Source organism: Callorhinus ursinus, unplaced genomic scaffold, assembly GCF_003265705.2.
Source record: "Callorhinus ursinus isolate GAN/ISIS: 27379988/994484 unplaced genomic scaffold, GSC_fseal_2.0 scaffold15, whole genome shotgun sequence".
NCBI lineage: Eukaryota > Metazoa > Chordata > Mammalia > Carnivora > Otariidae > Callorhinus > Callorhinus ursinus.
The window spans coordinates 2,696,104-2,719,653 of NW_027397077.1; the positions used below are offsets into that span (position 1 = coordinate 2,696,104).

Genomic DNA, 23,550 nt, shown 5'->3' on the forward strand with positions numbered 1-23,550 from the left:
GCAAGGAATTCAAGGCCATGCTCCATTGGACAGCAGCTAAGGCATGCAGTCACCCCATCTGAGTCCCCCCTCGAAGGCTGGGCCCTCCACTCATGCCTGATGGAGCCACGTTGCATGCTTTCATGCTCCCTGCATTCCCTGCCTACATGCTTGCCCCAGCCTAGAATGCGGTACCTTCTTTTTCTGCCTGGGTAAAGCTTTGCATCCAGATATGGTCATCTCTTTGGGGCATGCTTGTGCCCCCCTGCCTGACTTCAGCTAGATTCTAGGGTTTTATCATCCACACTCGTCTTACTGCTAGGTGGCCTCCCTCGCTCTAATTCCTTATCTGGCTCATTCCTTGTCACACTTTCTCTGGTCCCCATCCCCAGCACCATACTCTCCAATGTCTGCCATTCCTGAAACCGTAAGCTTTTGGGAATCATTGTTGTATCCCCGGGCCTGGCACAAAATGAAGTTTTATTGAGTAAATGAGAGTAAATCCATGAGAATGAAATTTAAAAAACATCTTCTTTAGCTTTAGCCCAACTGTCCAATCTTCAATAGCACCTGTGATCACCCTTCCAGCTCCTGTGAGCAGGAAGTGATGTCATATTCTAGTGAACCCGTGGGAGCTCTGGGAAAGTCAGGGAGGGTGGCAGGTCAGCACCAGTGTTCCAGAGAACACAGCCAAATCTCTATCCAAACACCTCCTAGTTGTCTGACTTCAGGCAAGTTCTTACTTAGGTCCAGTTCTTTATCTAGAAACTCTGTGAAAGGGGCACCTGGGTGGCTTAGTCACTGAGCGTCTGCCTTTGGCTCAGGTCATGATCCCAGGGTCCTGGGATTGAGGACCGCATCGGGCTCCCTGCTCCGCGGGAAGCATGCTTCTCCCTCTCCCACTCCCCCTGCTTGTGTTCCCTCTCTCGCTGTGTCTCCCTCTGTCAAATAAATAAATAAAAATCTTGAAAAAAAAACGAAACAAAACTCTGTGAAGAACCCCCATTTTCTAGGTTATTGGGAAGTTTAAATGAAGGAAATCATTGTTTTCATCATCAACCACTGTGTTCTGACAGAGGCACTCAGTAACTAAAATGAATGAGGGGTACTTGCTTATTTGTGAAACTTTTCTAAAATACTCTGCATGTTGCTTTACTTAATAAAACCACTTCAAAAGGGATTTTGCTGTGGCTTTAGGAAATTTAAAACCAACAAAATTCAACTCTTAGGAAAAGTACTCCAAAGACAGCAAGACTTTCCTTTGGCACTGGACCAAGCCAAGCTAAGCCAACCCTAAGAGCAAAGTCAAAACCTACAAGCAGGTTAAGAAGAGACTGCTGGCATTAAGTTGACTGGGATCTAACGAACTTCCTTAAGGATGATGAAAAGAAAAATTTCAACTCTGAAATTCTACTTCCCAGGTTTGGACTAGTAGACACTATCTTGCTAACACTATCTAGCTATGAGAAATTCCAAACCATAAATTCCTTCTCTGAGTCCCCACATACTTTGAATAGGCATGCTGAAAGCCGAATGCTCACTGACAGAACTGAAATACTAAATATGGGGATATAGACCTTTAGAAAAGGAGCATACCATTCAGTTGACAGTTTACGCCTTGCCACTTGGGTAAGTTCTAAGGTCAAAATTAAATCATCTCCTTTTATTTATTATTTATTTTTAAAAAAAGATTTTATTTATTTATTTGACACAGAGAGAGTGAGAGAGCACAAGCAGGGGGGGCAGCAGAGGGAGAGGGAGAAGCAAGCTCCCTGCTGAGCAGGGAGCCCGATGTGGGGCTCGATCCCAGGACTCCGGGATCATGACTGACCTGAGCCGAAGGCAAATGCTTAACCGAAGGCAAATGCTTAACCGACTGAGCCACTCAGGCACCTCTAAATTATCTCCTTTTAACAATCAGAATTTAGTCTATATTACAGACAATGCCAATCTGTAGAAATACTGGAGGAATTAAGAAAGTCATGAAAATTTCTACTAGTAGAAAATACCTAACATATCGCATATGTAAAAATCAAATTAAAAAAGAAATTCAGAGAAATCTTTTCTTCCTAAGAAAAGCTATGAAGGCCCTTAATTGTAGTACCTGTTATGTTGTCTAAAAGCCAACTTCTGAATATAATCTTTTTAGTTTCTTTTCTTTTTTTAAGATTTTTAAAATTTATTTATTTGACAGAGAAAGAGAGAGAGCACAAGCAGGGGAAGCAGCAGAGGGAGAGGGAGAAGCAGGCTCCCCGCTAAGCAGGGAGCCCAATGTGGGGCTCGATCCCAGGACCCTGGGATCATGACCTGAGCCGAAGGCAGACACTTCAACTGACGAAGCCACCCAGGCACCCAGAATTTTTTTAGTTTCAAGTACACAACCTCATATACCACATTACTTGCTCTTAAAAAGATATGATAGTGGCCATTCTCCATCATCCCTTTATTCACTATATATAAAGGGTTTTTTTGCCCTAAAACCTATTCCCATTCCCTAGCGGTCATTTTTTATTGCACTCAAGTTCTACAAACGCAAAGTTGGGCTGTGGTTTCACAGGCGCTATAAAGGAAATACAGAAACAACCGTGGAACTTCCACAGCCTGATTTCCTTGGATTGAAAATGTAAACAGACCCTGAAACAACAGGGTCTGATGGCCCCAAAGCAAGATTTTCATTAAGAGGAAAAAAATAAACTATTTTCTGAATTTTATTTGGTCATTTCTAATTTTCTTTCTATATTAAGTAGGCAAAACAATGCTAATATGTGACCCTTGTGATTAATTTAAAATCCATTATGCCTACAAACATAACTTAGGCTCCAAAATAACTTTCACTTGTCAGATTAACCAACTACTAGGTAAACTAATTCATGAAAATTGAAATAAATGGGATGCTATTATCTCCACTTTTGAGAGCCTGACCTCTCCAAGTGTGGTTTGGGATCAGCAGCATTGGCACCCTTGGGAGCCTGTTAGAAACATAGATTATTGGGCCTCCTTGGGACCTGCTACATCAGAACTTGCATTGCAATAAGATTCCCACAGAAATTTGCTGTATGTCTAGCCAGAGAACTGCTCGAAAGCACCACAGTCGGTATTTTCTGTAATTATGGAAATGTTCTCTATGTGTGCTAATATGGTAGCCACTAGTCACATGTGGCTACTGAGCATTTGAAATGTAGCTAGTGCAACTGAGTAACTGAGTATTTAATTTTAATTCATGTTAATTAAAAAGACATATAGTGAATGGTACCCCACTGACCGGTACGGCTCTCTAGCGAATCCATGTGCACTTGTGAGCAAAGGGTCAAGAAGTGACCACTACAGCCAAATCTGCTAATCCAGCAACACACAGCACAACTCAACTGTCGTTCCAACATGCAGAACGACTTGAAGAAAGACCAGTCCTCTTCAGCTGCTCTCCCAGAACATCAGGTATGGAGCACGGATCTCCAGATGATACTGTGACCATTCTGCTTCCTTTCTCACTCAGGTTTCCAAAATTTACCCCTCAGCTCTAGAGTTTCCATACTGATTTCTTTGAAATCTTACTACTGGACAAAAAAAATGAGTCCACCAGCCTTTGATGAGAGAGCTTCCAGGCTGTGGGGCACCTGAGGCCTGAGGCTCCTCAAGGGTAAAGTATATGAACACACTGTTGGCAGTGGGGAGTGGTGGAGGGCCCAGAGCTTGCAACAGATTTTTATGACCCAAACGCTGGTTAAGAACCCTGGGAGGAAGGAAGAACTCTGGAGCCTGACAGTCTTGACAGAGGGCCCTCAACCCTGTCTAATAACCCTCATAAACCCCTCATAAAGGTAGTCAAAGAAGCAAATGAAATAAACTATGTAGAAACTGTAAAATGTTGTAAAATTTATTATTATAAAAAAACAAGACTGCATGATAGAGCAAAATATTCAGACAATCCTTGGCAAATGAGATAAAATTTTCTGCCTTACTCGTCTCACACAAGAAATGAATAAGCGCATCATCAGTGAACGGTTCCAAATCAGAAAACACAGAATGTACCTTCTCCAGGAAGAGCTTAGGGTATAGCTGAAGTTCAGAAGATCATTCAAAAAGACTGGTTATCTCTCACAAAGTCTCCAGCTGACTTGGGCTGAATCTAAACTAAGCGGTGTATTCCAAACACCCTTACAGTCCACTATCTGTGTAGCCCAAAGGAAAAACAATACACAGTTCACTATTCCAAGACAATTCAGCTATAATGACAAAATGAATAATGCACAAGCACTTGCAGCTGCCTTCCAAATAATGCAGAAAGGTGTAAGTAAGAATTCTGGTTTAAGGAGAGTAGGTGTGCTTTCCCTCTTTAAACACACTTACGGTGACAAAACAATTTGAAAGGTCCTCGCATGTGAGATGAAAAATTCTTTTTTGCTAGACAGTTGAGCTAAACTGACTCCAGGGGCTACAAAGGGTTCAGCAGGCGCACCGAGAGGGAGGGCAGGGTCAGAAAGACTTGCAAAAGCCTCACCCAGTTGGTTGATGAGGACAGACACAATCTGCTTCCCCTCCCAGGTTGATAACCTACCAGGCTGCAGAGTTTACTCTGAGGAAAAGACCCACCCAAGCTATTTGCTCCAGAGTAAAGTGATCCCTGTGAGAACTGAAGACTGTTGTCTGGACTTGGGTGACTTTTAGGGCTTTGAGTTCAGACTCTTGTCTGGACTTGGGTGACTTTTAGGACTATATCCAAAGAAGTGGGGCAGATCTGAAGCTTCTAAGTCTCAAAATAAAAGACCCAGGGGCCTTTCTACCTCAGAAAGAAACCAGGAAACACCTAACAACCATGTTGTCATGCATATATAATGTCCCACTATTCAGTTTCCTAGCCTTAAAAGAAAAAAAAAAAAGCTATCTTCAAGAATAGCAAGAAAGACGTGACTGACTGTACACCATTCTAAAGTCTATCTAGGGGAGGTCTGGATTGCTATAAGAAAAAAAGTGTAGCCTTGGGGCTGTAATGGGGTGACAAATGCTTGAGGAAGGTCACACTCCAGCAGAGCTCACTCCTTAACCAGCTCCCTATCTAGAACAGAAGGAACTCAGAGAGCTCCACAAACACTCAAAGCACTGCCTCTTGTGGCTCCTGTGTGTGAAGAGCCCACTTTCCCCCCATGGCTCCTCCTAAACCTTCCAGAATCTTTAGTGCCACAAACTTTACTATATGCTAGGTGCCACGCATTGTGCACAGCCCTGGGAATACAAAGGAAAATAGGATAAAGCCCCTGCTCTCAGACTAGTCTAGCAGACAGGGCATCACACAAGGGCACCCTCTCCTGGCCCATCTTTTTTTTTTTTTTTCTGCCAGTGCCAGTTATCACCTCTACTCAGCACACACCTATGACAGCTATTTATAAATTAGTCTCCCACACATTCCCACTTCTCAATGAGCTCTGAGAGGGCAGAGAACCTCTTAGCCATCTTGGTTTCTCTAGCACCTAGCACAGTGCTCCAACAAGTAGAATGAACATAGTAAGGGAGGAGGGGGATAACACTCTTAACTTTTCAGATAGAGGCTATGAAACTGCAGAGAGTGGACAGTCCACTAGAAGCAAAGGAAAGTTTGAAGAACAAATGCATGCTGAATCCGCCTTTTCTTTGTCTCCTCCTTCCTGTGACTGCTGCTCACTCGGCTTTGGCATAACCCTGCCTCCCTAAAGGGCTCTAGTGACTGCACAGTCCACACAACCATACCCTGGTCCCATCCCCAGGGATCATCCTTCACCCCCAAACAGGCCTCATTCAACAAGGCCTCATCCTCCAAAAGGACTTCGGTCCTTTCCTATTTTCTAATCATTTGAGCAGACCCCAAACACAGTGGACTGCCTTGTGAAGCAGATTCTACCATTCCTGGCTGGATGACAAGTGGTGGGTAGAGGTAGGTAAGACAGGTCGTCTTTTTTTTTTTTTTTTTAAAGATTAAAAAAAATTATTTATTTGACATAGAGAGAGCACAAGCAGGGGGAACAGCAGGCAGAGAAAGAGGAAGAAGCAGGCTTCCCGCTGTGCAAGGAGCCTGATGCGGGGCTCGATCCCAGGACCCTGGGATCATGACCTGAGCCGAAGGCAGACACTTAACTGACCGAGCCACCCAGGCGCCCCAGGACAGGTTGTCTTAAAACTGCTTTGATTCTTCTCACTGCAATTGAAATAAAATCCAAACTCCTTCCTGAGACTTGTGGGCCCCGTGTGGTCTGGTTCCAACCTCTCTCCAAATTGAACTCAGGACTTGAAGTCTCGGGCTCTGCTTTCGTCCAGCTCTTTCCCACCTCGGGGCCTCTGCAAGTGCGGTGTTCTCCACATCTGACTTCCCATAGCATGCTACTCCTTTTCTTCGAGGTTTTCTCACAATGTGTACTTAGTTTTTGCTACTTACTTTCTCTCCCTCTACCTATGAGCTTGAGAGCGGGGACCATGTCAGCACCCAGCTGGATGCCCCCCACACAGGGAGTGTCTAATAAATATGTGCTCAGTTAACAAAAAGGCGGCTCTCCATCCTTCCACCCAGCTCCCCTACTAACTTTTCCTGATGGTTCACACACCAAATCACCCCCATCTCCTCATTCCTGAGTCCCACTGCCCACAACTCACTCTCCATTACCTGCTCTCAAAACTTCCCACCTCGGAAGTCCCACTAATGCATCCGTTTAGCGGTCCATCCCTCACAAATCCTCTCTCTCAGCCCTACAGCCCCCTGCTCTCCTCTTATCCCTTACATTCCATAAACCCCGAAACCGCCTTTCACCATACACCTCCCCATCCACACACTCCCCTTAAACCCATTCCTCTCGCCCCAGGATGGGCCCCTAAAACCCATCACCCGCTGCTTAGCCCCATAAGCCTTTCAATCCGTCGCATTTGACCTCATAAATCTCCTCGGCCTCAGAAATCCCCTTCAGTCCTCCCCGAGGCCCCACATCTCCCCTCCCCGCTCCCCGCCCACAGATGCACCCCCCCGTCACCCTGCACCCTCCTCACCCCTCGGGCCCCCTGCCAACTTGGCCCTGGCCCCTGGGCCCGCCCCCTTCTCTGCCGTGACTTGGGGTGGCCCCGCCCCCGTCGAGCCCGCGCAGCACCTGGCCTGCGCCTCTTCCAGGCTCTGGTCGGTGATGGCCATGATCTGCTGCAGGACCTCGCCTGTGTCGGGGCCCGGAGGGGGCCCGGGCGGCGGGCGGCGCGGGGCCGGAGGAGGCGGCGCGGGGCGCTGCGGGCGCGGCGGGGAGTCCATGGGCGGTGGGGCCGGGAGAGCGCTGAGGGGGATCCGCCGGGCCTGGAGCGCTCACAAGGGCGCCGCAGCCAACCACCGCCACTCGCGCGCTGCGCGCGCGCGCCCCAAGCCCCACCCCTCTCCACCGCTTCCAGCCAACCGCCGCCAGCCAGGAGGCCGCGCGCCGCCCACGGGCACGCCCCTAACAGCCCCTTTCAACGGCCCAGGACCCGGTTGGGAGTTGCCGAGGCAACAGCTCTTCGCACCCACACCCTCCTCCTTCCACCCCCATATCTCCTCCTCCCTCACCTGCTCAGAGCACTGATTCCTGCTTAGAGACCTTAATCCGTCGTAGGGCCCCTCACATCTCCTCACAGCCCCCACACCTCCTCAGAGAGGTCCCGCATTTCCTCAGAGACGCTCAAGTCTCCTCAGAGAACCCCCCATCTCCTCAGCGCCCTCTACTCCCCACCAGAGCTCCCACTCCTCCTGAGCCCCCATTCCTCCTTAGAGCCTTCACTCCCCACAGGTCTCCATTCTTCCTCAGTGTCCCCATATCTCAAATCCCGCCACCTCCTCTGGAACCCACACATCTCTTCCGAATCCCCACTTCTCAGGGTACCCCACTTTTCCTTCAAGCCACCCCTTCCTTCTCAGAAATCCGATTCTCAGATCCCCACCAACACCCACCATTAATCTCCAGAAGCCTTGAGCCCCAGAGCCCTCCTCAGTCCCCTAATGGTCCCCTCAGTCTCAGCCCCATCAGATGGGTCACTAGGGCTCCCAGCCTCCCGGCCCTTCCCCTTGGAACTTTCCACGAGGGGTGCAGGTGTGTGCGGTGACGGTGGCTGAGTGATTTTCTCAGCTGCACAAACCAATTCTCCTTTCAAGGTCCGGCTTATAAATGACCTCGGTTTTATTCATTCTCTCCATTTACCGCAATCTGGACCTAGAATGCCCAAGCCCGCGGTCACTGAACTACTGAAGGGTGCTTCCTGAGGGTCTCCTCTGAGGTGTACCCCAAGTAAGGGTGACTCTCCACAAGTCTTTGTTTCTGGCCACTAGAACTCATGGCGTCAGAGAAGGATCGTCGTGTGAGGGAAAAGGAACGGACTGGACGTGAATCACTTCTCCAAAGTCATTGGGACCTGCTGGAGCCTGTTTGCTTTGAGGGCAGATTCCAGATGCAGTCTCATAAAGGGTCCTCAGCCTCTCTGGGAACCCTTTAGGGCAGGGCCCATCTTCTTCCCATTGCTGCTGGAGAGGAAACTCAAAACATCTGGTGTGATTGGATTGGAGGACTCCAAAAAAAAAGACAGCAGGGAATGGAAATGAGTGATTTGGGCCAGTGTTAGGAACCACTTTGAAAGCTCCCTGATTAAGGAAACCCAACACTGGGCCCCAGTTAGAGGAAGTACTAGAACTTGTGGGGCCCATGGAGAGCTGTTGCCCTGCGCAAAACTTCAGCCCTGCACAGGAAGCGTAAAAGTTGTGGGTAATTTTGGTGTTCTTCAGAGAACAGTGGTTCTCTGAACATAGGACTGAAAGCTTTAGGGACCAAAGCTTGAAGGGTGGAGAGACCTACAAGGGAGGGAAAAACCAATGGGACAAGATGCCAAAGGAGACCGGAGGAGTGTGGGTTAGAACCTGGGGGAAGCTGATGTAAGAGCAAGTGAAACACAGAGCTGCTTTTGGGAGGACTTCGGGGTCCCCACCCCATAGGAATTGGCTTTGGCACCCAAAGTGTCTGTCTGTCCAATAGGCCTGGAGCTTCACAGAGGCAAGGACTGCATCCTTCACGGTCCTATGCCCAGGCCCATGGTGTACAGGGCTCGCTTGGGTCACCATCTCTGGAGATTCTGGCCTCAGGCCCTGGGAGTCCTGCTGTCCGACTTGGATCCTGAAGTACCCAGCAACCCAGTTCATTCTTGCCTCCACACAGAGCTGTCTGAGGGCAGGGGAAGTTTTCTCCAAGGGAAACATAGCCCCATTTAATGTAGAAGGACTTCGATGTTTTTGGTTCTTCCACGATGTGTACTTTAGTGGTTTAAGAATTTGGCCTCTAATGGGAGGCCTGAGTCCACATTCTAGCTGTTATTTAGCATGTGAACCTTGAGTAGAGCTATAACCCTGTCTCCTCCCTGGTGAAGTGGAAGCAGAGAATCCAGATTCTGGTCTACACTGTACCTGGCAGGGTGCCTCTATGAGCATCTGAGAGGGGGCTCATCATGGCATGTCTGAAGACTTGGGGGGCTGTGGGGTGAGGTGAGGAAAACCAGGCTGAGGTCATGACCAACTTAGGACATTGTGGGGATCCAAAACTCTTTCTCCAGGGGCCTCTCTAGTCCCTTGATTCATCTCTGTGACCTTTGGAAGCTGTGTAACCACAGGCCAGATTGCAACCTCTCTGAGCCACAAAGTGTGCATCTGCACCACAAGATGCAAGTAATGACTAAATAATGCACCTACAGTGCTTATCAGTGTGCCAGGCACATCCGAGGAGTTTGAGAAATGGCAGCTCTCAAATTCTGCATCCTGCAGAATTTGCTTCACGGGCTCCACTCCCCCTGGCCCGTAGGTATGGATGGATGTAGGTGGTGGGGTGCGCAATGGGATGGACACGCCTGACTGTTAATAACCCAGACCCAGACGAAAGGGCAGGCAGGAGAAAGAGGGCTCACGCAGGTCAGAGACCACTGTGGGCTCCAGAGGACAGAGACAGATGGGGGCGGGGAGTTAGAGGCAGGGGGACACACAGAACGGATGCAAGACCTCCAACAAGAGAGATGGAGAGGGGCGCCTGGCTGGCTGTCAGTAGAGCCTGCCACTCTTGATCTAGCGGTTATGAGGTCAAGTCCCATGCTGTGTACAGGATTTAAAGAGAGAGAAAGAGATGGAGTAACAGCCGTGCAGAGCTCAAGAGGAAAGAGAACAGGGCTGAGGAGATCCCAGCCTAGCCCGAGCTGAGGCGGACAATTCTGGAACACAGGGACAGAGGGACTATCTGAGTTGATGACAGAAAATGCTCTGGAGACCTCAGTGGAAAGAAAGGTTTACTCCTTATATCATATGCTCTCCCCACAGACGCCCCTCAATTCTAATTGGGACAGGCAAGACCCCAGAGGCTGCAAGGGGCCACAAACCTTTTCCCAGCTCATGCTCAGCACCCCTCAGTCTGTGCCCCTAAAGAATCAGCTTCGGGCAGAGGGTGCATCCATGGGCCATCCTTGTCACCCTGTCGCACTGGGCAGAGTGGCCTGAGAGAGCCCTCATGTCCCCCATCTTTAGCACCCACACTACCACAGAGGAGGAAGCGGTCCACAGGGTTTACCAGGGATGTGCAGTAAAGATAGAAAGTGTCAGTTAGAAAACTCCACAACCTGAGATGATTGAAGAGCCGATTCCTGAACCCCCTCTGACGCTCTCCTGGGCATTTAGAGATGACCCCACACCCCCGGGGCCTCGGGGGCAGGCAGAGCTGTGGGCCTGGGGAAGGCTGGCAGGGGCGTCGTGCCATGGCAGACTGAGGGTCTGTCCTGCAGCTTAGGTAGAGCCTGGTGCGTTTGCAAGCAGGCGGGGGCTATACTGTGGCATGTGCAGCACCCCACTGAAGTCCCAGGCTGGCTAAAGGGTGGAGTCCATCAGGGGGTGGCCATTCTCTGGAAGCATGATGCGAGTGCTGGCACCTGTTCGGGTGGAGGGTGCATAGCGGGCAGACTCGTGGGTGGACCGGCGAAGGCACAGACCGCAGAGGAGGCGGCGGAAGGTGCGGCGCATCTCAGCATCTCGGCATGAGTACACCACGGCATTGACCAGTGAGTTGGCCTCAGCCAAGAGTAGGAAATACTTCTCCACGGCCAGAACGTTGCAGGACTTGCAGCCCAGACCGTCCAGGAGCAGCACCACCTGGCCTGGCGTCCAGCAGACCACGAACGCCCCTGCAGGATGGAGCCTGAGGTGAGCGGGGCCAGCTCTGGGGGCCCAGCACCCACAGCTCAGAGCTCAGGGCTGGGGCGGGGGGTCCTCCAGAGCTCAGACAATAGCTGTGTAGTTTGCAGGGCCACAGCAGCCTGACAGCTTTCTCTGATGTGTCTGCCAGAAAGGGATGCCTTTCCTGACTGGTACATGGTAGACAAGGCGCTGGACATTTCTACATGGAGATTTGTTCTGTGGGGGAAAGGAGGTCACTGTGGGACAGGCCAGTTACCAGGTGGGGGAAAGAGGGGTCATGGGGAAGAGTCACTCCTTGTTCTTGGGGTAGGGCGTGTATCCTCGCGGGATGCACGTGTCACCTCCCCCACTCAGACCACTCTACAGCCAGACTGACCTTATCGCTCCCTGCTCAGAACTCGGGAGGGCTTCCCATGGAACTCAGAACAAAATCTGACTCTTGCCTGTGCCCTCGAGGCAGTGCTGACCACCTCTCCTGCTTCTCTCCAGCCACTTGGGCCTCCTCCTCCTCTTCTTATTTGGGGGCATTTGGCCCGGTCCTGCGGGGCTCTCACCTTCTGTTCCCTCGGCCTGGAACTCTTCCCTTCCCCAGCATTCAGGTCTCTGCTCAAATGTCACCTCCTTGGAGAACATTCCCCACCCAAATGATCCCCTCCCATGTCTTGTGGGAGTCGGGGGGCAGCAGGGTTCCTGCAACCCTGGGCCAGCTGAGGGCACTCACTCACCCAGGATAATGACAACGGTCTTGACCAGGCTGAGTGTGGTCTCTCGGTAGCGGGGGTGGCAGCTGACGTGCTCCGCCATGCGCTGCACCCTCCGCCTCACATAGAAGAAAATGCGGGTGTAGACAGCCACCATGAGCAGGAAGACAAGCAGGCTGGACAGGGCCCAGACAGCCAGGTAGGAGCGGCTGAGCAGGGGGGCCATGCGTGAGCAGCGGTCCAGGGCACAGAGGCAGTGCCACGAGTGGGCGGGCAGCAGCCCCAGGCCCAGCGCGGCCACCCACACCCCCACGATGAGCAGGACGACACGGCCGCGGGGCAGGCGGCTGTGCAGCTGCACGGCCATCACGCTGCGGTGCCGCTCCACGGCGATGGCTAGCAGGGTGGCCACCGAGGCGGTCAGGCTCGTGTCCAGCAGGCCCTGCCGCACGAACCAGCCGTCCAGCGAGAGCCGGGCGGTGCGAGGGCCCGTGTGGAACATGAGGAAGAGGTAGGCCACACCAGCAAAGAGGTCGGCTGCGGCCAGGTTGCCGAGCAGGTAGTAAATGGGCTGGTGGAAGCGGCGGTTGGAGGCAATGGCCGCGATAACCAGCAAGTTGGTCAGCAGCACCAGCACGCTGACAGTCAGCCCCAGGGCCACCACAACCACATCCTTGGGCCGCCAGTGGGAGCTGAGCTCCTTGCCACTGTTGTTGTAGAAGAAGCCGATGGTCTCATTGTAGTAGCACTGGCCCATGGTGACCATCTGGGGGCACAGAGGGAGAGGTCAATGCAGGTGGCATTTGTTGGAAGGACCCAGGAAGAAGCAGCAGCCAGAAGGGAGGGTCAGGACAAGGAAGGGCAAGGGTCTCGAACTCAGATGCCTCAGGGTAAAGTGGCGGTGGTGGGTGATGTGGGAAACAAAGGCAGAAGAAAAATTATTAAATTTCCTTACTACCTACAGCCCATTGATAAGTCCTTGAAACAGGCAGAGTGACATTCCTCTGGGGACCCAACTGTCTCGATCTTAATACTTTGCTAAGGGCAAAAGTCAATCCTAGCCCGACACCCCCCGCCCTCGACCCCAGGATCCTGTAGGTCTACTTGACATATAAACATTCCTTTGGAAACTTCCTTTATCTCTATCCTCCAAGGTATGTGTTGGCAGTCACCCCCCAAGCATATGACCCACCAACATACATCGGAAGGCTCTCATGACTAAGGTTTCATCAGACGGTAATAAATGACCTTTCCCCAACAAGAGCTAGCCCCCTCAAGGTCCTGGAAACCTGGCTTCCAGAATTCCTATGAGACTTAGGGATCCCTAACCCCCTCCCAACTTGAAAGTACACAATGGGCCACCCCTCATGACCCCGGTGCAGCTCTTTCTGCCCACGGGTCCTGTCCCCGGGCTTTAATAAAACCACCTTTTTGCGCCAAAGACGTCGCAAGAATTCTTTTCTTGGCCGTCGGCTTTGAACCCTAACATTCTTTCCTACATCATATGGTGCCCAACGTAGGGCTTTGAGTCCAGAGTCACACTGGACTCTGAGCCCTGGTGCAAACTTGGTGAGTACTTTTCTCTCCTCTTCCTTTACTTTCATTCCAGGGCCCCTTCAAGGAGTAAGGTCTTACTGGAACACTTGCATGTCGATTGCTCAGGCTGCAATCCTCTAGCCGGTGGCTACTCTAAGGGGAGGAGAAAGTCTGCCTTTTGGCTGGAAGTTAGTACCCTGGCCGGAATGGTAATAAGACCCAGACACTTGATGCCCTCTCTTTATTCCTGACCTTATGCAAAGTTGTCTGTCTTGGGCATGGGACAGCCACCTAAGTCACCAGGACGGCTGCCAATCTTAAGACTCCCATGTGAGGTTTACTCCTGATTGATCTAATGTGACCCCTTTCACATCCCTGGTCTAGCCACTTCTGGCCATGGGACCTCCACTGGGAGCCGGCCAAAACCAGTACCCGACTGAATTAAAACCCAACCGGGACTGTTTCCTAGGGAAGTTGGCTATAAGGACTACATGTGTTGGAATGTTGCTTAGATCATGATGGATTTCTATGTTTACCATTTTCCGTCAATGTCCTCTAATAACTACTTAAACTACAAAATTTGGCAATTTCCCCTTGTAAAACTTTTCTAGTGTTCTCCATGGGATAAAAATGGCAGGTTCTTAAAGGCAAGGTAAAATAAGGTGTGACCTTGACAGTATGACCTTCAAGGCATGGTATTTCAGTTCATATGCCAGGCACCCATCTGTAGCCTAGGATGCAATGGGGAAGCAGGGGGACACTAGCATCCCTCTGACAGGGGCCTTTAACGGTGGTGGTGGTCATTTTGTTTGGGGGACTTTGACACCAGGAACCTCTGACATACCCTGTGCGTGGGACGATACCTGGGAGTCAGGGGTGGGGGGGAGGGTGGGGAATTTTCTAGGTAATGGACCTTCTCTTCAGTTCCCAAGGACTCTCCTTTGGGGTGCCTTTTAACCCACTGGAAACAATTCAGACTGCAAAACTTAGGAAAGGACTGGGCTCCTGTAACCCTGCATGGCCTCCGTGGGATCTGTCAGATCTTTTCTGCAGGAAATAGGGTAGATGGACCTAGGGTACCTTCATTGCTCATACCTAGGCCTTCATTGCTCTACACCGGGACCCCGACCTAAGGGCCTCTTGCAGATTGTATTTGCCCGAACGTGTTGACTAGCGAACTCCCCCTGACATATTGGATGATAATTATCTAAACAGGCCTTCTCCAAATAAACCCAGGTTGCTGGAGGAAACGCAGGCCATCCCTAGCAAAGGGGACTCTGACTCTCTCACTGTTCCTCCTCCTAATAGATGTAGGGGCTTCTCCCTCACTCATTTCCCGGGTTAATGGCTATAACTAGAGCCAACTGTGCTTAGTCCACCTTGGGACGGGGTACTTTAAGGAATATTCCCAAGTAGCTGCCAAAACTCCCTTTGTTTCATGGAAATTCCCTGTCTTCTCTGGTCTGACACGGGCTGCCTGTTCCCCCTTGTTGGCGGGAAAACATGGTGTTTGCTCCTCTGTTGGAGATGATGACCTCTAGAACTGGGAACCCTTTCTGGGTCTTCTAGGAGCACTTTGCCTCTTCTGCCTTCCCCTCCCCCTCCTCTTGTTTTCGCACCACCTTGGGTGTGGCCTACATCACTGGCTTCTATACCATGCTCCCTGCCTCCAGCACCACTGGTTTCTCCTCCTACCCTCACTATCAAGGAGGCTTCTCCTCCTACCCTCACTATCAAGGAGTGAAGAAGAGCACCCCCTGGACCTAACACCACCCACTCCTGATTTCTCCACCAGTATCTCAGGTAAAATTTGACAATGGGGAGGATCCAGGTGGAACATAATTCAGTATTTAAACTAAGTTAAGTTTGTTGGTTTAATTAAGATAGGTCTTTTCAAGTTGTCAGCACTAAATGTGAAACATTTATTCTATCTAGGCTTACTGGAGGTCAAATAAGTTCATGTTATCTCTTGCAATTTGTTAGCAAAAAGATGACAAAAATGATGGTTGTCTGTCTCATCAAAGTTTTCATAGGTAATTGTTAAGATAGCTTTCAAAGTCTTTGAGAACCTGAAACTTTAAAGCTTTGCTTGGATGATAAATGGGATTAAATTCATTGGACATCTAGGTCTTTTCCAAATAGGATAAAGTGCTAAATCATTGATAACTGACATAGGTTTATGCTTTTAACTTCTTATTGCAAAGAAACAAAGAATATTTGGGTCTGTTGGTAAACATGCTTTGTGCTTAACCAGTTCATAAAGTTGCTGTCTAAAGAGTTCTGGTGAAACAGCTCACAATTGGTTACTACTTAGTTTTCACTGGAGACTAAGGTTTCTTTTTTTCTTTCCTTTTTTTTTTTTTTTAAGATTTTATTCATTTATTTGAGAGAGAAAGAGATAGCGAGAGAAAGCACAAGTGGGGAAGAGAGGGAGAAGCAGGCGATCCCAGGACCCTGGGACCATGACCTGAGCCGAAGGCAGTCGCTTAACGGACTGAGCCACCCAGGTGCCCCGAGACTAAGGTTTCTAAGAGTGAAAAATTCTACTAACTGTAATTAAGACTGATGGAAATAAGAAAAGCAACTCTGCATATGAAAGAAAGATATCAGGATTGGAAATACATTTTTGTTGAAGGTAAAAGAAGGTAATTTTGTCCTAAATGAAACTGGTTGTTTAGAAAGAAATGGCTTGGGACAAAATCTGAATGCAAAGGAAAGCTGTAGAAGGTTTGTGATGGGAAATCTTTGGAAAAATTTTAGGTGTGGTCAGGATGGACTAAGATTGAAATGAATGGATTTTTTTTTAAGATTTTATTTATTTATTTGACAGAGAGAGACACAGCGAGAGAGGGAACACAAGCAGGGGCAGTGGGAGAGGGAGAAGCAGGCTTCCCATGGAGCAGGGAGCCCGACGTGGGACTTGATCCCAGGACCCTGGATCATGACCTGAGCCAAAGGCAGACACCCAATGACTGAGACACCCAGGCGCCCCAGGATTTTTTTTTTAAGGTTTTATTCATTCACTTGACAGAGAGAGAGCACAAGTAGGCAGAGTGCAGGCAGAGATAGAGGCAGAAGCAGGCTCCCCGCTGAACAGAGAGCCCAGGATGCAGGGATGCAGGGCTCAATCCCAGGACAGATGCTTAACCCACTGAGCCACTCAGGCGCCCTGACCATCCCTAATCCTATTTAGGCATGTGCTTTAAAACTTTGTAAGGTTTTAACAAACTTCCCCAAGACTGAAATCGTGAACAAAGTCTCATTGACTAATTAGGCCTATTTGTTTGGTATGTTACGTTCTGGTATAAGGTCAACATCACTCGATATTCTGGCTATTGAAGTGTTATATGTCACAGAAATAACTGAGTTTCCTTGTCAATTGCATCATAATGAACTCTCATATCAGATTATTAACAATGTCCATTTCTGGGGTGCCTGGGTGGCTCAGTCGGTTAAGCATCTGCCTTCGGCTCAGGTCATGATCCCAGGGTCCTGGGATCGAGCCCTGCATCGGGCTCCCTGCTCGGCGGGAAGCCTGCTTCTCCCTCTCCCACTCCCCCTGCTTGTGTTCCCGCTCTCGCTGTCTCTCTGTCAAATAAATAAATAAAATCTTTAAGAAAAAAAAAACAAACAATGTCCATTTCTGAGTTTCTGTCATTTATAGTTTTTCTTATTCTCTTGCAAAATGAGTTTCATCTTCGGGGCCCCTGGGTGGCTCAGTTGGTTAAGTGACTGCCTTCGGCTCAGGTCATGATCCTGGAGTCCCGGGATAGTGTCCCATATCGAGCTCCCTGCTTGGCGGGGAGTCTGCTTCTCCCTCTGACCCTTCCTCCCCTCATGCTCTCTCTCTCTCAAATAAATAAAATAAAATCTTTAAAAAAATTGAGTTTCGTCTTCAAGGAGATTCATAAAAAGGACTTTGAGGACAAATACAGGAATTTAATATCTTTAAGATCAAAACTGAAATGGGTAAGAATTTCCAGAACTAACTAAAAAGCTGCATTCAAATGAAATAAGAACTAGTAACATGGTACTATATGAACTAAAAAGATGATTATAGTTTTGTGACACTTGTTTGAAACATTGCTGGTTCTCTAATGTTTACTCTTCCAGATTAAGGAAACTTTCTTTTAAGATATCTGACTTACAGAAATGTGATAAAAGTATTCATTTGTGAATAAATTCACACATTTAACTTTTCTCTCTACCTGAACCCTCTGAAATTAAAAAGGTCTCAGTAAGTATTCTTTCTTCCATGGCAATCATAGTTATTTGCATAAGTTTAATAAGCATCGTTCTCCTTTTAACAGGACACCATTGGAAATATTGGTTATTTTACCAAGGCTTTGACTGGAATGTCATATTTGAGAGAGACATGCATAGACTCAGATATGACAAAACAGATTTAAGAAACTAAGGTTGACTGGGGCACCTGGGTGGCTCAGTCGGTTGAGCATCTGCCTTTGGCTCAGATCATGATCTCAGGGTCCTGGGATCGAGTCCCACGTCAGGCTCCCTGCTCAGCGGGGAGTCTGCTTCTCCCTTTCCCTCTGTCCCTCCCCCCTTCTCCTGTGTGTGCTCTCTCTCTCTCAAATAAATAAAATCTTAAAAAAAAAAAAGAACGGGCCCATGGGGTCCTGTTATTATCCCCACAGAATAACAAGCATGAAGATTGTCTATATGAGCTATTGTGGCAATTTTTCTCAAGTTTACCTCACATTGTCTAGCATAGGTAAACAACAAACATTTAAAGACAATCAGATCTAGAATTTAACATCCACAAAGGTGTGTTATTGGAACATGATTTTTCTCTCTAAAATAACCCTTATTGGGCGCCTGGGTGGCTCAGTTGGTTAAGCGACTGCCTTCAGCTCAGGTCATGATCCTGGAGTCCCAGGATCGAGTCCCGCATCGGGCTCCCTGCTCGGCAGGGAGTCTGCTTCTCCCTCTGACCCTCCCCCCTCTCATGTGCTCTCTCTCACTCTCTCTCAAATAAATAAATATTTTAAAAATAAAATAAAATAAAATAACCCTTATTTCCAAAGATAGCCAAATCAAGACTAATTTGTAAGTCCAATTTTGAAACCTGGAACCATAAAGCCCCTTGGAAATGTTGGCCTGATACCTTGCTTACAGAGTTCCCAGCAGCCTTACCAGGTAAGTAAAGAATGTCACTTCCTGGCAGGTGCAAGAATCTCCAGTTAGTTTGGGAACCTCATGAAGAGGAATCCGCCCACATCTACAGGTATTGCTGGCATGTCTGATGGCAAGCACTTGGCTTGGCTTCTGGCCTGGAGAGGCTACTAAAAGTTCAACCTAGAGATTCCTTATAAAAAGTTCCAGCAAAACAGATTCTAAAAGATCTATATGATCAACCACTATTCTTGCTGAGCTTATATAAATAATTAGGTCAAGTTTGTTAAAATTGGACTTACAAATTAGTCTTGATTTGGCTATCTTTGGAAATAAGGGTTATTTTAGAGAGAAAAATCATGTTCCAATAACACACCTTTGTAGATGTTAAATTCTAGATCTGATTGTCTTTCAATGTTTGTTGTTTACCTATGCCAGACAATGTGAGGTAAACTTGAGAAAAATTGCCACAATAGCTCGTATAGACAATCTTCATGCTTGTTATTCTGTGGGGATAATAACAGGACCCCATGGGCATATTATTTTTTTTAAAGATTTATTTATTTATTTATTTGAGAGAATGAGAATGAGAGAGAGAGAGAGAGAGAGTACATGAGGGGGGGGGAGGGTCAGAGGGAGGAGCAGACTCCCCGCTGAGCAGGGAGCCCGATGCAGGACTCGATCCTGGGACTCGAGGATCATGACCTGAGCCGCAGGCAGTCGCTTAACCAACTGAGCCACCCAGGCATCCCGGGCATATTATTATTTAAACAACTGGAAAATGGGATTGATTCCCCAATGATTATATAACTCAACTAGCACCTTGACCAATTCTATGTGGCTGGGATGATGAAATCGTTCCCTAAAAGCCAGAGCATATCCCACTACGTAGGCTTGTGGAGATAATGGGTGACTCCACTTTCTTTATGATTGGATTGGATGATGCACTTGGGGATGCCCTTATCTCTTGACAAGTCTTCTCCCACTTGCCAGTGATTCTTTATAATTAGGGTACTGTTAACACTGGACCTCAGACAAAGAGGGCTTCTTGATGGCTTCATCCCTCATAGTCATATTTATCCTAGAAGTCACCTCTGTTTAGATACAATTGCAAACAAAGGCTTTAGCCAAGCATACAGTAGCCCTCCTGGTAAAAGGCGCCTCAAAGCTCACTATGGGACAGTCCCTGACTAGAAGGACTTCACATCAGGTCCAGAATATCTTAGAGACCAAAAGTCACCAATGGATGATGGAGGCCGACTTATTAAATACCAGGCTACACTTACAGATATGCCTGAAATAATACTTAAAACCTGTCAAACTTTAAACCCAGCTACCCATATGCCTGGACCTGATCATCGTGCCTCTCTATAGAGCATAACTGTTTAGAGGTTACTGATCTTGTTTATTCTAGTCAACCAGAATTAAAAGATTCCCCTATCAAAAATGCAGATGACAGTTTGCTGATGGCAATAGTTTCATGGAAAAAGGAATTAAGAAAAGCTGGGTATGCTATAGTGCTCACTCATGCTTGCAATTGCCAAAGCCTTAAAAAGTAATACTTGTACTGACTCCAAATATGCTTTCCTAGTCCTACATGCCCACAGAGCGATTTGGAAGGAAAGGGGATTATTATCAAGCTATAACTCCCCAATCAAATATGGGCCTGAAATTAGGACTCTTCTTTTTTTTTTAAAGATTTTATTTATTTATTTGAGAGAGAGAGAATGAGAGATAGAGAGCACGAGAGGGAAGAGGGTCAGAGGGAGAAGCAGACTCCCTGCTGAGCAGGGAGCCCGATGCGGGACTCGATCCCGGGACTCCAGGATCATGACCTGAGCCGAAGGTGGTCGCTTAACCAACTGAGCCACCCAGGCGCCCAAAATTAGGACTCTTCTTGAGGCTGTACACCTACCTCAGGAGGTAACTGTAATTCACCTCAAAGGATATCAAAGAATATGACCTTAGAATCTAAAGGAAACAATTTGGTAGACTGTGCAGCCAAAGCAGGCAAACAAAATAAACAAATATAAGGCTTTTACCAGTCTTAACTCCAAAAAAGTCCTTAAGTCCAGCCTATTCAGACCAAGAAATGTACAGGACTGGCTTGTTAACAATGAGGGAAAAATCTTTATACCCAAAAATAAGCAAGGGAAGGTAACACAGGGCTTACACCAGGCTCCTGATTTGGGTAAAAAGGCCACGGAGGGGGCAAAAAACTTTGCTAAGAGAAACTGTCTGTAGATTTGGACTCCCTTCGTCCCTATAAAGTGACAACAGGCTGTCTTTTATTACACAAACTCAAAAGATGGCCCTCCAAAACTGAATACCCTTGATATCTTGACTGCAGTTAAAGGAGGCCCAGAATTAGATGACCGTCTCCTAACGGGATGGCTATGCGGCTCTAACTTGTGTCCGTGGCTTCCCCCAGGCTGGATAGGCCACTGTACTAGGTTTTGCCTGGATGCACGGATGCATTCTTAAAACCATTACCAACCCAGCCAACCTTCTAAATTTAACCCAACAGTGGACGCGTTCTGTGTTTCATTGGTATGACCATCTAACATTCATTTTTGTTCCCTCTTTGGGACCAGAGGGTGTTGTTTGGCACATGGAAGCTCTTAATAAGTACATGGTCAAAGCCCTAAATGACACTCAAAATAGCATTTCTCTACTAAATACTGAAGTAACACAAACGTGTAAGGCAGTTTTACATAATAGCATGGCATTAGATGTTTTAACTGCTACACAAGGTGAAACTTCGGCTATCATAAAAACAGAATGCTGTATATACGTTCCAGATTACCACAAAATATTTCTGGGTTTCTGATATGAATACTCACATTGGCCCTTTAGATGATCCCTCTCTTTCCTTTAATGATTGGTTAAACTTCTGGACTGGAAGAGGATTTTTGTCAACTATCGAAGGACTCTTATTTGGGCTTTTGTTTTTGTTGGACTTATCATGTTTTGCTGTTTTCTCCCATGTCTCTCCACTTGGTGCCAAGACGCCTCCGCTGCTATAACTTCAAGCCAAGAGATGATCCCTTCCACTCAGGAAGATCCACACATGCAGTCTCCCTTGGATTCAGCTGCCTATGCCTTTTGTAACTCCTATATCTATATAAGCCACAACTGACCAATGTTGACCCATAGGTAGGGGCATCTCTATGCCCCTATTCAGCAGGAAGAAGTGGCAGAAGATGAGACCTTCCACCCTCAGCAACCTTAAAGATTTAAGGGTCAAAACTGTTCAGGGGGGAATAATGTGGGAAACAAAGGCAGAAGAAAAAATTATTAAATTTCCTTACTACCTAGGGTGCCTGGGTGGCTCAGTCGGTTAAGCGACTGCCTTCGGCTCAGGTCATGATCCTGGAGTCCCGGGATCAAGTCCCGCATCGGGCTCCCTGCTCAGCAGGGAGTCTGCCTCTCCCTCTGACCTTCTTCCCTCTCATGCTCTCTCTCTACCATTCTCTCTCTCTCTCTCTCTCTCTCAATAAATAAATAAATAAATAAAATCTTTAAAAAAAAAATAAATAAATTTCCTTACTACCTAGAGCCCATTGACAAGTCCTTGAAACAGGCAGAGTGACATTCCTCTAGGGACCCAACTGCCTCGATGTTAATACTTTGCTAAGGGCAAAAGACAATCCTAGCCCCCCCCCCCCCCCCCGCAACCCAGGATCCTGTAGGTCTACTTTAACATATAAACATTCCTTTGGAAATTTCCTTTATCTCTAAGCCCAAGATGCATGTTGGCAATCATCCCCCAAGCATATGGCCCACCAACATACATCGGAAGGGTCTCATGACTAAAGTTTTATTAGACGGTAATAAATGACCTTTCCCCAACAAGAGCTAGCCCCCTCAAGGTCCTGGAAACCTTGCTTCCAGAATTCTTTAGAGACTCAGGGATCCCTAACCCCCTCCCAACTTGAAAGTATACAATGGGCCACTCCTCAAGACCCCAGTGGACTTCTTTCTGCCCACGGGTTCTGTCCCCGTGCTTTAATAAAACCACCTTCTTGCACCAAAGACGTCTCAAGAATTCTTTCTTTCCTACATCAGTGACCAGGTCGACCAGAGTGGACAGCTATGCAGCCCCAGAAGTTGGGCGGCGGGTTTTGGGCGCGAGTGCTCCCACAGCGGGCGGGGCATCGGGCCATTACGAGTGGGACGGAGGACCCTGGCGGCCTCCCAGACAAAGGGGGCGGTCAGGAAGGCGGTGGCGGGCGGGCGGGCGCCCCTGGGCTGGAGGAGGAGCTGGGACAGAGGGGAGGAGGGGGCGGTGCCCGGGCCTCACAGGCACGTGCCGCGCCCTCCCTGGGACCCGCGCCCACCCACCACCGTCAGTACCCGCCTCACCTGGGCCGCCCGTCACGCCGCAGACGGGGCGGCCTCCCGGAGGGTCGGGGTAGGCCCCAGACCCATAGCCTGGTGACCACCGCAGGAGCGGAGGAGCGTCCGGTGCGCTGAGCGCGGGCAGCCGAGAGAGCACGGGAGGCGGGGTCCCGCCCCTGTCCCTGCCTGGGCGCGGCGCCCCGCCCCCCGCCACCTGGGGGAGCCCCGCCCCGTCTCCGCCACCTGGGGGAACCCCGCCTCTGCAGCCGCGGTAAAGACAGGGTCTCCCGGAACCGCAGCCCCCCCATTTCCTCCCGGCCTCACGGCCTCTGGGTCGCCCCTCCACTTCCGGCGCGGGACCCCCGCCCCCGTCCTCGCCCACCTCACACGCACGCAGTTTAGAGCCTTCCGGGGGCTGAGTCACTCACTGCACCAGAATTCCCGCCGTGACCTCGCGCAGCCTGGGCACAGCTCCGGGTGGTCTCAGGGTCCGCGCCCCCACCCGGTCCCACCCCGCTCGCTTCCTGGCGTCCAATCCGTCGCCGAGTTCCAAGCCACGCCCTGATCCGACTGGTCTCCCACCGCCGGGACCCCCGCCCCGCCTCCGCTTCTCCAGCACCGAGATACCGCGCGCAGCGGCCTCCGGTGCCCCTCGGCCCTCTCCGGCCCCAGCTG

The 23,550-nt window shown here is 49.0% G+C and overlaps 2 protein-coding genes across 9 annotated transcripts in view; both read right to left on the minus strand.

The window, feature by feature from the left end:
- The window catches only part of PBX4 (PBX homeobox 4), a 50,583-nt gene extending 27,058 nt beyond the window's left edge, over positions 1–23,525 (minus strand). Inside the window, exon 1 of one of the 8 annotated variants that reach the window (XM_073901040.1) lies at positions 23,258–23,525. Coding sequence is in view for 5 of the 8 variants with exons in the window: in XM_073901043.1 (XP_073757144.1) it covers positions 22,900–23,183 (284 nt within the window). In the remaining 3 variants the exon portion in view is untranslated. Of the gene's footprint in view, positions 1–6,984; positions 7,016–7,082; positions 7,327–7,903; positions 8,000–22,899; positions 23,233–23,257 lie in introns of those variants that run through there. The other 7 variants (XM_073901043.1, XM_073901037.1, XM_073901039.1 and 4 more) reach the window with 7 other exon arrangements.
- On the minus strand, positions 8,373–22,813 carry LPAR2 (lysophosphatidic acid receptor 2). Its single transcript, XM_073901044.1, has 4 exons — positions 22,088–22,813; positions 21,378–21,848; positions 11,890–12,749; positions 8,373–11,151 (listed from the first exon to the last, which is right to left on the minus strand). The coding sequence occupies exons 3-4, from the start codon at positions 12,629–12,631 to the stop codon at positions 10,838–10,840; spliced, it is 1,056 nt and encodes a 351-aa protein (XP_073757145.1). The 5' UTR covers positions 12,632–12,749; positions 21,378–21,848; positions 22,088–22,813; the 3' UTR covers positions 8,373–10,837.
- Positions 23,526–23,550: the final 25 nt, after the last annotated feature.

Bases quoted from the DNA above. Each gene is read 5' to 3' on its own strand.
- LPAR2 (XM_073901044.1), bottom strand. From the start codon at position 12,631: ATGGTCACCATGGGCCAGTGCTACTACAATGAGACCATCGGCTTCTTC. The intron at 11,152-11,889 runs GTGAGTGAGTGC...TCCATCCTGCAG, and splicing joins GACCGTTGTCATTATCCTGG to GGGCGTTCGTGGTCTGCTGG.